Raw genomic sequence first — 16016 nt, forward strand, 5'->3', positions numbered from 1 at the left:
AAGCCTAGTGACTTCCACAGACTTAGAAAGGTGTAATTCTGTTTAGAATTACACTTATTCTAGCAACAAATAGTAATTTGTGGAACATTGGCTTTCTTTAAAATACATCCAGTTTCAGAAGATATAATTAAGTTTCTAATTTTTTTCTATAGAGGTGTAGAAAAAATATTGTATTTAATTTGTTAGAAAAGTTGCCACAGCATTTTTCTCTCTGCTTCATACACTATCATTCCTCAAACAACAGTGCTTGGTTGCTTTAACTGTGAACAATTATTTTCAAAATGTATTTTTTTTTACATTACATCAGTAAGAGGAAAAAGGCACATCTTTTTCTTTTAAAGTGAGATTGGTGATAAATGCCCAGCAGAAATGCCACACTGAAGGTTAGAACTTCAAAATATACAAACCTATTCCTTGCAGGGCACTTCCTAGCATCTGGGCATCCATAACAGGATCAAAATTTGGAGCTGGGAAGATTGTTCCCTGAACCTGTTGAAAAGAAAAGGACAAGGTCAGACTTTTCACATTCTTAGCATTAAAGTAAATGGTCTAAAAAGTAGGAGAACATTTAATGGGATTTTTGTTTGTTTGAATGCAAGTTGGGTAAAAACAGATTTAACAGCTTTAACAAAGCCATCCTAAGCAGTTATGTACTTCTGAGTCAATTTAAATCAATGAGCTTACAGGTGTGTAACTCTCCTTAGGATGCCATTCTGATGGTGTGTAATTTGCATCTCTGAATGTAATGCATAAGCATTCATATTACTTCTACTACACATTCACTCCCCCTTCCCACAACAGCAAAGACCTCTTAACTGTTCGAATTGAAAAGTTTTCCATTGGGTGATGTGTGTGTGAGTGAAGGGGGTCCCTGGCCATTGAACAAGGGGAAAAGGAATCCTCTATTCAGGGAGTGTCTGTGAAGGAACAGTATTTCAGAGTCCTCCTCATAAAGAGTCCACTTCAGTTCTTGATGAGCTCGTGTTTTGAGAATCTCATCATGATTTCTCATCATGACTAGTCAGGGGCTGAAATTGGAAGTAAACTTCTGCTAAAGCCTGAACCAGGCAGGTGTGCTCGTGCCAGTGGTGTATCGACCAAGTGACATGGGGTACCCCATGTCCCCAGGCGCACGCCATCTGGTCATGTGGGGGGGCACAAAATTTGCCCCCCATGTGACCAGTGAGTTTCCAACAGTGCCCTCCGCTCGCATCGCAGGCGCTGCCGCCATGGTGCCTCCAGCACTGGACGTTTCCTTCCTTTCCAAGCTGCTTGGAGGGGAGGGAGACAGCATGGGGACTGCTGGAGCTCCAGCAGCGGCCCTTTCCCTCCTTTCCAAGCTGTACGGAGGGAAGAGAAATGGCATGGAAAGGAGAGAAACTGGGCAGCTCCTCTTCCCTGCCTAGAAGCTGGGCACGAGTTTCCACTGCACCCCGCTTGTAGGCAGCGAAGAGGGGCTGGAGCCCAACTTGTGAGTAAGGGTGGCTTACTCGCAACTAAACAGGGCTTTGCATGCAGGGGGGCTGCTTGAAGGGTTTTTGTCTCCAGGCGCCATTTGGCCCCGGTATGCCTCCGGCTCATGCCCAAAGTTCCAAGGCCTTCTTCATTACAGCTGGACACAAGATGAATATTTATTTAGTTAGTTTACAGAATTTATACCCAGCCTTTCTTCACTGTTCAGGGCCACCAAGGTAGCTAACAGATTAAAAATATACGTAAGTAAAACCAATTTAAAAAACTATCAATTTTAAACAAAACCACATCATTAAAACAATTAAAAGCAAAGCTAAAATACACATACTCAAAAATAAAAACAGGGACATACCAAACAGTTTCTCCAGGGAAGGAAAGATCAGATATGGTGAGAAGATTTTCATTTTGGGGCAGGGGTAGATGGGAAGAAGGGATTCCTTCCTTCTCAGGAAATGGCTTATGTGATATTTTCTTCCCTGGGAAACTGCTTGCAACATCCTTACTGGAATGCCACAAGAACCTTATGAGTGGGGCCAGAACACAAGTAGCTTAGGAGTCTGGTGCCTTTTTTTGCCAGAACTGTCTTAATGTCAATTCCCAGATCAGACAGTAAACCACTTGTAGGTTTTTCAAGGATTTTATTGCAGACATGTCAGGAACAGAAAACAGTTCTGGCAAAAAAGGCACCAACCAGTTGATAATATGGAGCAAGATTTCCACCCCCACATGTGATCTAAAAGGTTGTTTCTGCACAGTGGCAGAAACGGCTGTCCACTGGCATAATTAATGGATGGTGGATGTACGAGACCGTTTGCATGGTCTCGTGCGGGCAGTGCCAAGGCTACTGCGACCCACAGAGGCTGCTCCGCATTGAGCCGCCTGTGGGTTGTCCTGTTTACCTACCTCTCCTCCCTGCGCAGCTCTGGACGGCTGGAGGGACACACCCACGCTGCCCTCTGACCTCTGGGGCTGGAGGACAGTGTGGTCATGTCTCTCCAGCTGTCCAAAGCTGTGCAGGGAAGAGAAGTAGGTGAATAGGAACACCGGAGAGGCCAAAAGCTGCGCCCTCATGCCTGTGCACTTTACACTGCACCGACGAAAAGACACAGCTTTGGGAAAAAACTTGCTCAGGAACGAGTTTCAAAAGCAGCATTTTTGTGCCAGTTTTTTTGGGGGGGCGCTGCTGCAATGTAGCTCGTAGCCCAACAATCTGTACACCCCAACTGTATGGTACAAAGGATGTATGTAACACTGATTTTATAGCATCCCTAATGTGTGCAGTCTCTTCCCATCAAAACATTTCTGACAGCAGCTGTCACTGAGATTCTCAAATCTTGGTTCTAGATAAATTTAGAAACTTACACAGCAAGGACTATACTATCCATAGATGTACAGCATGAATGAAGTCTTCTCTCTTTCTCTCTCTACAGTTCCCCAGTCTAAGATAAGAAAATATGACCTACATAGGATAGCTGAGGTGTAGCCTTTTTTGATCTGTCACTGCTTCAGACTTCATGGGGAACTTAATGTTTTGTTCCCTCACATCAAACCTTCCTTGTATATGAAAAGTCACCAGAAAGGTTTTTGTTGTTTTTGCCATCGTTGCAGTCAACTTACAGGAACCGCAAAGAGTTCAGGGTAATTTGCCATTACCTGCTTCTTCCTAGCAGCCCTGGACTTCATTGATGGTCTTCCATCCAAGTACCAAACAGGGATGACCCCACTTAGCTTACAAGATATGATGAAACTAGCCTAGCCCAGACAATTGCACCAGGGCAAAAAGGGGTTTTCCCTATCCTTTTTTGTGCCATAATCATCATCGTTAGCTACTTTCTATATTGCCAACAGCAGTGTGGGAGCGTGTGCCAGATCAATTGTGTCTTCTGCAAATATCAGAAGAAAGCCCTTACAAACACAAAGAACCCTGTGTAGACATCAGTTTACATAAACCTGGTCATGTGTGTGCTGTTGACATATTTTTTAGTTTAGCCAGATTTTGTTTCTATCACCGCTCTTCAATGTATTGTAATTATTTTTTTCTTTTTCAGCTATTGGGATCATATGTACTTTATGGCTTATGGAGTAGTTTTCTTAACTTGACTTCAGGGGAATATCCTTCAAACGCCTAATGTAATTGTGTCATTTTAAAACTAGTGATATAATGAAGCATATCTAAATGAAATAATTTTTCTCGTTTTGTACAGGGCATTGATACCATATGTCATGTCATTTGTGGCTCCATTTTTACAAATTTGCTTCATGACCACCTGATGCTGATGGTCCTGAGTATCACTTTAGGTGACTTTCCATACATTTATCATTCACAGTTCCACCAAGATATAGTATTATTACATGGAAAAGGCCTCTTTTGTGCTAGCAATTATAGCGTGGCTTAGATTGCAGAGTTGGAAAATAAATTGTTTTGCTTGCTTACTGACACCTCTGTCCTTTCACAGTTTAATCGCAGGCATCTCTATTACTTGCTTGCCTCCCATCTTGAACCACATTCACAAACTGTAATGTTTATAACAATGTTAATGTCTTCAGGGTTATAGCACACAATAAATTTTGATGCATCTGTTTTTGCATTCTTAATACGTAGGTCAAAACCTAAACAAGAAAAGCTGTAACAACTTCAGAGGTGATGGGGATGTTTATTTTATTTCTAATTTGCAGCTAATCCAAATATCCCAAGTTCAAAAGTAGTCAGCGTTAGTCAATATGTTTTGGCAGTGTGCAGTGATTTGAAAGAGTGCATTATATTTAGATTTTTCTGTCAATCAATATATATTGCTCTGTTGTAAAATCTGCCATGTAGTTAATGGAACGATGATTTACATCTGATTTAGCTTCCTTAGTTTTGCACTGCAGGCATTTATGGAGAACTGTTTTACTACCCTATAAATATGCAATTATTAGTTGCTGTAGTGTATCCAAACGTATGAAGAATAAAACTGCCCTCATGTCAATGACAGGCCATTAGTACTTGAGGATGGTTCAGTTACAGACTATGTGTTTTACATGTGGAAGGTCCAGGTTTCATTTCATATTATCTCCACTCAGGCCTTACTGAAGTCAAGATACGTCCACAGTATTTGCTTCATCTATCAAACTTGTCACTCTATCAGTGACGAGGGAGGGAGGGAGGATTAGTCTGGCCTGATTTCTTTTTTAGAAAGCCATGTTGGCTTTTAGTGAACAGGGCATTTCTTTCTAACTGCTTACAGACATATATGCTCTAGAAACGTGCATGATATTGTTGTTAGGCTGACTGGGCAGTAATTGTTAGGGTCCTCTTTTTTCTTTTTGAAGATGGGAACAACATTAGTCCTCCTCCAGTCTGCTGGGACTACCTCTTTATTCTGTTCTGAATTTTCCCTATTTTATCTTGTGTTCCATCCCCCCCCCCCATCCCATTTTGAGCACTATTATTCTTTTGGGAGAAGACTAAGGCAAAGAAAGTCCCCTGTTAGCATTTTGCCATCTTTTCCATTTAGTGACCCTATTACCGGTATATCTTTTTTCTTCATTTATCTTCATAATCAAAAGAGCCATTTTATTGTTTTTAACCTCTCTAGCAAACCTGAGCTCATTTTGCACTTTAGCTTTTCTGACTTTCTCCCTCTCTCTCTCCTGGCTATTTGTTTGAATTCCTCTTTGGTGATCCCCCCACCCTTTCCACTTATTGTACATGTCCCTTTAAAATTCTAGCTCAGTTGAAAGGTCTTTAAACATCCATCCTGTTTTCCTTAGACATCTCCCATTTTTCCTCCTCATTGGAACTGTTTGAAATTGTGCCTTCAAGATCTCACTTTTAAGAAATTCCCATCCCGCTTACAGATCTCAGAAGCTGACCACTGACATAACTAGGTAGGGACCTTTAACTACTTTCAGCCAGATCCGAGGGGACAGAGACCTGTACCTCCACCTCCTTGCAATAGTAGGCCTCAGTCCATCCACAGCTAGTGCTGAAACAAAATCCATAGTACAGTCCAACTGCAGAGCCCAGATTCCTGCCTTGCCTTCTGGACCCCTTTTTCAAGCAGGCCACTGTCAAATACTGAAATAATTTAGTATCAATCCATACATCAAATGTGACAAATATACAAATATGGAGAGAATGTATTTATCACTATGGTTCTCAATTACGAGTGGTGGAGTTCATGCAGTTCAGATGGCCAGTGTGCAGATAAAAGTGGAACAAAGTTGGTATACTACAGGGATATATGATTGTTCCATATTGAGAGGTAAATTACCACCTGATAACTGATACATGATGAATGCATTAATGTTAGTTATATCTAGTTAGATCCTCTGAAATACAATTCTGAGGATATAGCTTTTTTAACTTTGAGGTTGGTTGCTTTTGTTTAATAGTTATATAAATTGGTTCCATAACTATTTGAATATTAAAAATGCTAATTAAAAATAATAATTTGTTTCTTTTTCCGTTTTTTTGAGTTTGTAAAAATGGTCAATACAGGACAGTGTATTGTTTTTCCTTCTGATGCTTTCCTATTTGATAATCAATAATGCATTTATTCTTTTTATGTATCACTTTAAAAATCTTGATACTACAAGTTCAAATCCTCTGGAAGGACAAAAACCTTCTGAAGTTCAGAAATAAGAATTTAAAGCCCTCTAATGAAACGTGATATTTTGCTGGGCTTTGAAATATTCAAGAAACACCTCCCCATTGATCAGAGTGAATTATTAGAGAAGCGTTATACCGGTGCCATTGCTGGCTTCCAACAGCTTTGACACAGCAATCACATCACAATAACTCCTTTTGTAGATTAGTCTAAAATGTTTTTCAGGACGGAGAGCACATCATAAATCAAGATGAATGGGAACCTACAGAGTCGCTAGTTTTCCTCTCCAAAATCGAAAACATGTGCTTGCAACAGCTGTGAGACAGATAAAAAGTACTGTGGACGATTGGTTATAAAGCCATCCTAAATGCAATCTATGAAAGATAAATAAAAAAACTACCAATAATCATCCTCCCCCACACATACAAACTGAACTTGAAAAAAAAACCCTACCCTAATCTAAATCAGTATAGTACAAATTAGTTTTTTTTAAATTATCAGTGTGGACTAGGAGTTTGGGAGTACGTTTCTATAACCCCCTCCCCTTTTTTTTCCTTTATGGATTTGAATTAGTGGTAGGATTCAAATAATTTAACAACCAATTCTGGTTGTTTAATTTAACAACTGATTGTTTACAAGCACCATTTTAACAACTGGTTCTGCCGAAATGGTACGAACCTGCTGGATCCCACCACTGGTTTGAGTTCCCCCATTCCTCCATTACAGTGCAGCATAAAGTCTGCAGTGACCCTGTAACCATGGCCAACTTTACAACCTGGATTTGAAACCACAGTTAGAAGCTAGTTTGCAAGTTTTAATTAAATGGTTAGACTGAGACATGGTGAAATATAGTCAATGCTAACCAGAGAATAGAAGAATAGAAGAACAGGTTCCTCTAACCATGATTAAGAGATTGCTTATATGATCTGTTTCAAGCCAATGAAAAAAAAGTGACGTCACTGCAGTTTCTGAAATGCTAAGCATCTTGCTTGTGCATAGGCATCATGCTGAGTTGTAATTACACTTCAGTTCACTATGACAGATTTGTCTCAGCTGATTTGTTGAGTCCACACGCTCCTCTTCCTTCTCACTCAGAGCATGAAGACAAAGCCCTATTGAAAACAAACTCGAGTTGCCTGTGACATTTAAATGCAGGTGCCTGACTAAGCTGGAGTTTGTTTCCTGCATCCTGGGATTCTAAATTAGGATTCAACCTTTGCTTAGCGTTCAGGGGCAAACAAATTTCATTTCACCCAGATGCCCACATTCAGGCACTATTTGGACACCACCACCATTTGTTTTTGGCTTTGAGACAAGAAAGGAAAAGAAAGGAAAGGGAGAGCAAGGGAGTCATGTGGGTGTGACAGACAAGCTATGTTTGTGCTGTCATGATGAACTGGAGTTTAATTACAGCTTGGTGTGATGTCTGATTGCATCTGTCACATAGTAGTTTGTGTCTTATAGTGACTCAGAGAGGCTCTTCCCTCTGTCTTGTGCATTCTCCACAGAAATGTCTAAAGTGCTATATGACACAAACATTTTGACTTGCATATTATGCTGTAAATTGCACCTTGATTTCAAAAGAAGTCTGAGTCGCTTGTTTACAGCAGGTAGCTGTACAGCAACTGTCAAAGGCAACATTATTCAATAACAGCAAAAAATGAATGTGCTTTATGCCATTTTCCTCAGGTCAAAATAATGAGACTGTAGCATGTGCAAGAAGTCAAAGCCTACAGTGTTACCTAAAAGAGATGGTTAAAAAAAACCCCAGTGAAGTTTAACAGTGATGGTTCTGTAATTAGAATGCATGTTTCACTGCTAACTAATGTAAAATATATTTTAGGGTGATGTTAACTATTACAACAGGCATAATAATGTATGCTGTGTACAACTGTGTACTTTTGGGGCTGAAAAGGCACACAGGATTAGAGCCTGCAAAGCAAATGTCTTGGAGCAACCTTCAGCGAATGGAGGCAGAGAGAATCCCTTCAGCTGCACACAGAATTTTGGCTGAGGGAGAAACTGACCAGAGTGCAAAATGGTCTGGCAGGAAACATAAGACACCTCCTTAGATCTGAATTGTGCACAGCAGGAGGCATCTTATTTTTTATTTTTATTTATCTTCAAATTTATATACCGCCCCTTCCCCCATGGCTGTGATGGCAAACCTATGGCACGGGTGCCCAAGGCGACTCAGAGCCGTCTCTGTGGGCACGCATGCCATCATCTCCCCCTTCCCCCCTCGCCCAGTCAGAGGTGGCTGCCAGCAAATGCGTTGGGAGTCACACTGCACAAGCTGGTCGTGCACAAGGCACTCTGCTGGCTGGGGCTGAGCTTCAGGGTGGTCCTCTTGAGTCGACCTGATTTGCATAAGTACCATCTACCACCCCACAAGTACACCCCCTCCCCGACAAAGGTTGGGAGACTGCAGGCTGGCACGCTTTTCTTAGCATGTGACTTTTGAAACGAAACTAAAACTTTGAGGGTAGGATTAAAAAGCAGCAGTCCGGGTGAGGGGCTTCCATTGGGAGGAGTGTGTCTGCCAAGAGCATGGCAGGAGCAGTGGTGGGATTCAGGTGCTTGCCCCAATTGGAGTGAACTGTTTGTTAAGGGCCCCCTTCCCCGGGAAAGAGAGTGATGGGGCTTTTAGTGCCTGGGATCCCAGGATGGGGAGGAAAGATCTTGCAAGGTCCCTAGGCTCGCGACGCCAATCCCGTTCCCACAGGATCAAAGCAAAAGTACGAAAGACAAAAGACATTTCACACCGATAAAGAAGTGAGCTCAACCAGTCCCCAACCAACGGGCAGGAAAGGGAGAAGGAGCATTCCTTACCGCCCTGAGTATCCCTTCCCCACCCCCCTTGTCAGAATTAGGGCCAAATGTGGGACAGAGAGGTCCCTTTCAAAATATTCTCCATGCTTTTATTTTTCTGTTCCTGTTGCATTTTTGTGGGAAGTCAAGTATTGTGATGACATGTGAAGGAAAATCAGATGGCTGCTTCACAAATTTAGCTTTCCTGAAGTTATTCCACCCCTCGCACAGCATTCTTGCTTAGGATTGCCTTACTTGACTGCCTTTTTACTTCTATTTTGTGGTGGTGGGGTTATTGGGTTTCAGAAAGTGAAAGTTTTACTTCCCTCTCCCCCACACCCCTCCCTCTCCCCTCACCAGACCCCCAGTGTGATAATAGTGTAATTATTTCAGGGAGATTATTAGCATTAAACTTCCGATCTAGTTTTGAGGAAGCAGTATAGGTAACCCTGTTAAGCGCTGTTAAACCCCACTGATTTTCATGGAAAGAACTAAAGCTTACCTGGGAGTAAGCTTGGTTGCTGGCAATGGGGCTTGTTTCTGAGTAAACCCTCCTAGGGTCATGATTCACCCATTTGAAGCACTGCATGGTTGCTTCAAAGAAAAGCCACTGACTACCACCAAGCTTGCTCCCGAGTAACACGCACCTTGGAGCCAACCGGTTTTTCTAAACTGAAACCTCAGTATTCAGGTTAAATTGCCATGTTGGCACTTTGTGATAAATAAGTGAGTTTTGGGTTCCAATTTGGGCATTCGGTCTCGAAAAGGTTCGCCATCACTGCCCTAAGGGCTCTGGGTGGTGAACATCAGGATAAATATCAATACAAGGAGCAATTATAAACAATAAATAAATAATACAGGCTCCTTGAGCCATAACATCATTAAAACCATAAAATACAGCGTTTCATATAAACTTATCGGCGTCCGACAGTAAAAACTTCCAGTAAAACCCTCTCAACGAGGGGGAAATGATGGATCACATTGTGACAATGGTCCCAGAATGTAAAAGGGACAGAGACAAAGAGGGGCGCAGCTTAGGGGGGGAAAGGTGCACTTCAAAGCATTCTCCAGAAAAGAGGACTTGAGCAGAAATAAGGCGTCCTAAGGACATCTTGGGAAAAAAGTCAATGCGGAGTGCCTTCCCTGAGTGTCTTTTTTTGTTGTTGCATCCTCAGGTTTTCTTATTTTAGCTGTGTGGAACAGACCTATGAGGGAGTGCCACATAAAACAAACAAATCTTTACTTGCTTGTGGAAGACAATGATAGGAGAGAACAGCCAAATCTCCCTTGGGAGGGAATTTCATAATTTTGGTGCCACAACAAAAAGACCCTTTTTTTGGTTGCCACAATATTTAGTACCACACTATTGCGAAGTAGCACTGTATGAACATATTTGATGCTTCAGTTACCCTAATTCTGCTGGGTCCTCAAATAACTCAGAATTTACAGGCTCTGAATAATTTAATGGTCCATAAAGTTCAGAAGATTAAATGATCCTATGACTGCAAAAGCAATCTGAAGAATGAACAATCTTCTAATAAAATTTGCTTTGTAAGTCATACTTCTGATGAACAATGGAAGTTACATTTCTTTAGACAAGTTTTCAGCTGGGAATTTGGGTTTTAAAACAGGCTACCTTTCATACTTATAAATTAGATCTGCTTCTGCAAAGAGGTCCTTTGTGATGCTGCTTTATTGCTAGAACAAAAAATAGCTAAGGGGAACTGGGTTTTATAGTTTGAATTCATCATATTTGATTTATGTCTTCTTATGGCTTGCAATAAAGCTTATAAACATCAATATGGAATCTTGTATGTATTCCTGAAATAAATAGTTTAGAAAGGACAATTTTAAAAAACTTCTGTGTAGTCAAAACAATCATTTTATGGAGAGGGCTCCTTTTGCTTATTTATGTTATATTGAAATGTTGTACACCGCCCAGAGCCCTCTGGGGGTGGGCGGTATAAAAGTTAAATAAATAAATAAATAATAATAATAATAATGATAATGATAATGATAATGATAATGATGATAATGATAATGATAATAGTGATAATAAATAAACAACCAGCTAAAGATCTGGCAGCTGTGAAATCTACAATGATGATGATGATGATGATGATGATGATGTAATTGCTGGTAATCAGAATACAGTAGACTTCAAGAAACAGTCAAAATACTTTTTTATAATCATGCTTTAATAATCTGTACAGCAGCCCTGTAAGGTAGGGCATTATTAACTTCATATTACAGAATGGTTGGATAAACTTGGATGAAGGGGTCTGAGATATAATGGTGTACTTAAAACCTTCCAGTGAATCTATGTCTTGAACTTTGTACCAAAGGCATTCTGTCTGTGTCTTTGTGTTGGTACACTAGCTTCAGATTGCAGCATACCTCACTGAGTTCAGTGCACCTATCATGCATTACGCTGTCAGGTTCCAGAGCAAAAGCATAAACCGGTTTGTTGAGCTCTTATTAGGCTGTATTAGGTTCTCAAAGTAAATATATTTTCTCTACTTGACAGGACCGTTAAGAGCATTGTCTAGTATGCGCTCTGCCCAGCTGTGTTAGCATTGTTTAGTCAGTAACTGACTTGCAAAAGTGAGATTAATAGAAAAATCTTACACAGAGCTACAAAGCACAAACATGCACAGAAATAGATGAAAATTTCCTGTTGTAGTAAGACTCTCCATCCTTTTCCTTGAGACTGTCATCTGAATTTATTCCTGTATTCTTAAGAAGCCAATAGCTAGTGCAGCTGAAGGTGTTTTGGGGTGTGAAAAGGGGTGTGAAGCCACTTTGGTTTCTGCATAAAGTACCTTTTAAAATCTGACACTCCTCCCACCCTGTAAGCTTCACTAGTCTTCTTCATTCTGCAACAATTCATTTACATACACATCTCTAAACATTATTAATATATATGGCTTGGTTAAAGTAAATGGATTCTTATGAAATATTTATTGGCATTTCCGTTTTTCCCATTGATGGCTTTTCTCATTTGCTATAGGAGCAGCAGTACATCACAAAGTTCCCACATATGCTTAGTCACTAGTAAACGTATAATTTGAAAGCATGCTCAATATAAAGTTACAGCTTAAAATACTTCATTCTCAGGTCTATTTCTGCAACCTGCTGCTCATGATGGTTCTAAGCCATCATGACAGTCCCTGGCCCCTCCATGATGCGGCTGGCCTCCACTCGGGCCAGGACCTTTACAGCCCTGACCCCTGCCTGGTGGAACACTCTTCCTCCAGCTGTTCGGGCCCTGCAGGATCTTGGTGATTTCTGCAGGGCCTGCAAGATGGAGTTGTTCCGCCGGGCTTTTGGAGTGTCCAGCCGCTGAAAGTACCCCCCTTCCATTTTTATGGAATTAGGGTCCATTACCATCTGTTGGACCCACCCTTTCTTTTCTCCTCTCGGGAGGGATTAAGAGGGATATTGCGGGCATTGTTATGTTATGTATTAATTGCTGCATTTTAATTTATATTATTTAGAGATTAACTTATATTTGATTTTATGTTTATCTGTATTTGAATGTTATGTTGTTCACCGCCCAGAGCCCTTCGGAGGTTGGGCGATATATAAGTTGAAAAAATAAATAAAAATAAATAAATAAAGCATTGCTATGAGGGCAATGGTGGGTAGGGATACATCATACACTCCTCTATCTTATTCCAGTGATCCAACCAGACTTAGACAGGCTATATAATTAATATAGATTTTTTAAAATTTAGGGTTTTGTAGTCACAACCGTTGTGAGGACAACTCATGGTTCCTATACCCAAGTCCCCTTCCCTGGCCTCTGCTCCAAACTTACTCCTTAGCAGCCTCCAGCCTTACTGCTCTTTCAAGGTCCCTCTTTCCCTCCATGAATAGGCATTTCTGCCTACTGACAGGCTGGCCTTTTGGCCCTCCTACAATGTTGAAGCTACTCCAAGCCTCACCCTCGCACTCCTCACACACTTCCTGTTTACTGCTTCTTCCCAGCACCTGGGGTAGTGTCCATGCTCATTTCTGTTGTGAGGCTTGCACCTCCTTGGCCTGCTGAAACTGGGTTCCTTGGTAGCATCTGCTGTGGTGTAGTAGTACCTGGTGTTTGAATGGCTCCATTCAGGCCTTGCCAGGCAGCTGGGACACAGGTGTCCTCTGGTTTTTGGCCTCACCCCTGTGGCATTGGCAGTATCTCAGGTGAATGAAGATGGCTGCACCTGCTAGAATTGCCAACCTCCAGGTAGTAGCTGGAGATTTCCCACTATTGCAACTGATCTCTAAGCAAAAGAGATCAGTCCCCCTGGAGAAAATGGCCACTTTGGAAAGTGGACTCCGTTATACCCCACTGAAGACTCTCCCCTCTTCAAACCCCTCCTGAGGCTCCATCCCAAAGTCGTCAGGTATTTTCCAACCCAGAACTGGCAACCCTAGAACCTTCCCCTCTCTTTGTCTGCTTAGTCACATGTCTTCCTGCCATCTCACTGTCATTGTCTGTTCAGCTAGCAGAAAAGTAAGCACAGCAGTGATAGGGGGTGGGGTTGGCTACCAGGGTTGGGTCCAGCAGTTGGCCTTGTAAAAACAAGAGCATAGCTAGAAACAAAATATTGGATGAAATGGATAGAGTTCCCTCTCAAACATTTGTGCAGTCTGATGGATGGTTAGTTTGGTTAACTGACACATGGAAATGTGATGTGTAAAGCAGGTGTAAAGGTGGGACCAGCGATTCAAAAGGCAGGGCAGAGACATTCATTCAAACTGCCACCCCAAAACAACAGCCAATCAGAATGTGGGACACCGGGGATGTTCATGCATGCCCAGATACATTTATGGTGTAAATACAAAAGGTCCTGGGCTCGTCAAAACAAACTGGAGTATTTCCTCACGGTCTTCACTCTATGAAACCTTTCCTGAGTTCTGCTCAAAGCAATTTATAATTAAAAACCACAGTATAAAAAAACCCACTGAAAAGTCATCATACACAAGTAGCACAAGAACTGTTTTAAAAACATATACTATTGAAAAGCTGATACCATTAACCCCTAATCAAAAACCTAGGTTAACTTAGTTTAATTAGTTTATTAGTTTTGTATCCTGCCTTTTCCATCACAAGCTCAGGGCAACTCACAACACAGCTAGATTCAATAAATAAATAATCTATTAAAACCATTTCCATATTTAAAACCAGATAGCAATAACAATATTATGAGAATTACACGCAGTTCCCAACTAATACATCCAGGAGAGGATAAACATAGGTGGAAGGAAATTGCTAGTCCTAGGTTTTTCCCATCTTGTAAAACTCTGAATCTGATTCTTGTAGGGGGGTTTTGGGCGGGAGAGCCCTCCCATATAAACTTGTTTATCTGTTTCTGTCATTCCTTCAGAGTTTTTTTTTCTTGTATATGAATTGGAAACATTTGAAATAAGACATTAATGTTGACAATATATTCATTTCGACAGGAGATTCTGCTTAAATATATGTTTGGACCACCATTACATGGCTTCTAACAGAAATTAAAATAGGTAAAATAGGGATGTGTGGTGTCCCCATCAAAAATGTTCCGTCTTTAGTCACTATCTGCCTAAGCTCTGATGATCAGGGGCACAGAAGGACTGACTTTCTGGTATGGTCAATTTAGCTCTAAAAACAAATAGGTTAATTATTCAAATAATGTTAACGTTGTTTGGACACAAATTAAAGAATCAAAATTGAGTAAAACCATACCAGAAAAATGACTAGGACTGATGGCAATCAACTATGAACACAGTTCAAATAATTAGTGCCAGTATTTTTCTTCCAGTGTATAGTAAGAGGGAAATCATTGTTCATGCCTTGGAAATTCCTCTATTGATTTTTTTTCAAAGAAATTTGTAAGACATGCACTAAAAACATTTTGCAAGAATAAAATATTGCCAGTGATATTAAAAATGAACTCTTTAAGTGGTGTAATTTCCCATACACTCACAATTTGTTGTCAGATGCAGTTAACTTTATTTAGCATAGGACAATTTTATGAACTGGTTACCTTTGACAAACACTATGATTTATTCACTGTCGGGGAGTGGTGCATAATTTTTATTTTCTAAATAATCAAATGCATCTGAATTTAGTAATCTCTTGAGATACCATGTTTTCACAAATGACTAAGTATTCTAGTAAGATTATACATTTGCTTAAGTTAAAAAGGAAAATGTATATGGTGGGGGTGGGGGATAGAATGCTATCCTGTGCAGTCCTTCTCGAGACCAATATCGAAGACATTTTTCCTGGGAACAATGTCTACTTAATAAACCTTAGTTGACCAGTTTAGGAGGTCCAACAACAGGGCATACTGTTCAGAAGAAGATGAGGCCTTGCTAGACAACAGCATGTGGCCAACATGCACACATCAGCAACCCTGGGCATGCATGTGGAACAGTGGCATGGCAGATACTCTTCCCAAAGGACCAAGACCCACTCCTGATGCACTGGCAATGCCAAAGGTACTCAGTTTGCTCCCAGTGTATCATGCCAAATACAGCCATCATATCTCTCCCTCTTTTGCTTGCCAACATACAGGTAGATGATGTGAAACTCTTTGGCCCAGGGGCCAAAAAGTATTCCAACCCTTGTTGTAGACAGAGGACAGTTATGTCAACTGTTGGCAGATTGGATTCAGTCTGGCCAAATTGGATTCCTGTTCATACTTGCAACAAAGCAGTAAATAATAACTACAAAATTATAAGTATTTTGTACTCACGTAATTCCCGCTATACATTTTGGCCTCAGGTCTTCAAGCAAAAGCCTAGTATAAAGCTTGGTTGAGAAAAGAGATTGAAAACTCAAGTACTGCCTTGATATGTAAAAGGAGAGTGAATTCATATCAAACTGATAATTTTCTCCAATCACTTCATGTCTCAAGGTTACCAGGAAGGAAAGTAGATATTATATGTTCCTTGCTTTTGCAGATTCACTGTGTGTACTTAATCATTACTCAGACATGAATAAATAGAGCTGTTTCATTAAACAAACAGATATTAGCGCCACAACCTATTACCTGTTATGCTGAAACAAATGCCAGAACTTAACAAATGACAGAATGAAATGGTAATCTATAGAAATACTGGTGTTAATGATTTACTTTCAGGTTGAAACAGGACCTGGCT

General features: G+C 40.7%; 1 protein-coding gene across 1 annotated transcript in view; it reads right to left on the minus strand.

The window, feature by feature from the left end:
* The window catches only part of ANXA10 (annexin A10), a 41836-nt gene extending 26069 nt beyond the window's left edge, over positions 1 to 15767 (minus strand). Inside the window, exons 1-2 of the mRNA XM_048509689.1 lie at positions 15611 to 15767; positions 408 to 489 (exon numbers count right to left, since the gene is read on the minus strand). Coding sequence (XP_048365646.1) covers positions 408 to 489; positions 15611 to 15628 — 100 coding nt within the window. The 5' untranslated portion in view covers positions 15629 to 15767. The remainder of the gene's footprint in view (positions 1 to 407; positions 490 to 15610) is intronic.
* Positions 15768 to 16016: the final 249 nt, after the last annotated feature.

The sequence above is a fragment of the Sphaerodactylus townsendi genome, linkage group LG10 (assembly GCF_021028975.2).
Source record: "Sphaerodactylus townsendi isolate TG3544 linkage group LG10, MPM_Stown_v2.3, whole genome shotgun sequence".
NCBI lineage: Eukaryota > Metazoa > Chordata > Lepidosauria > Squamata > Sphaerodactylidae > Sphaerodactylus > Sphaerodactylus townsendi.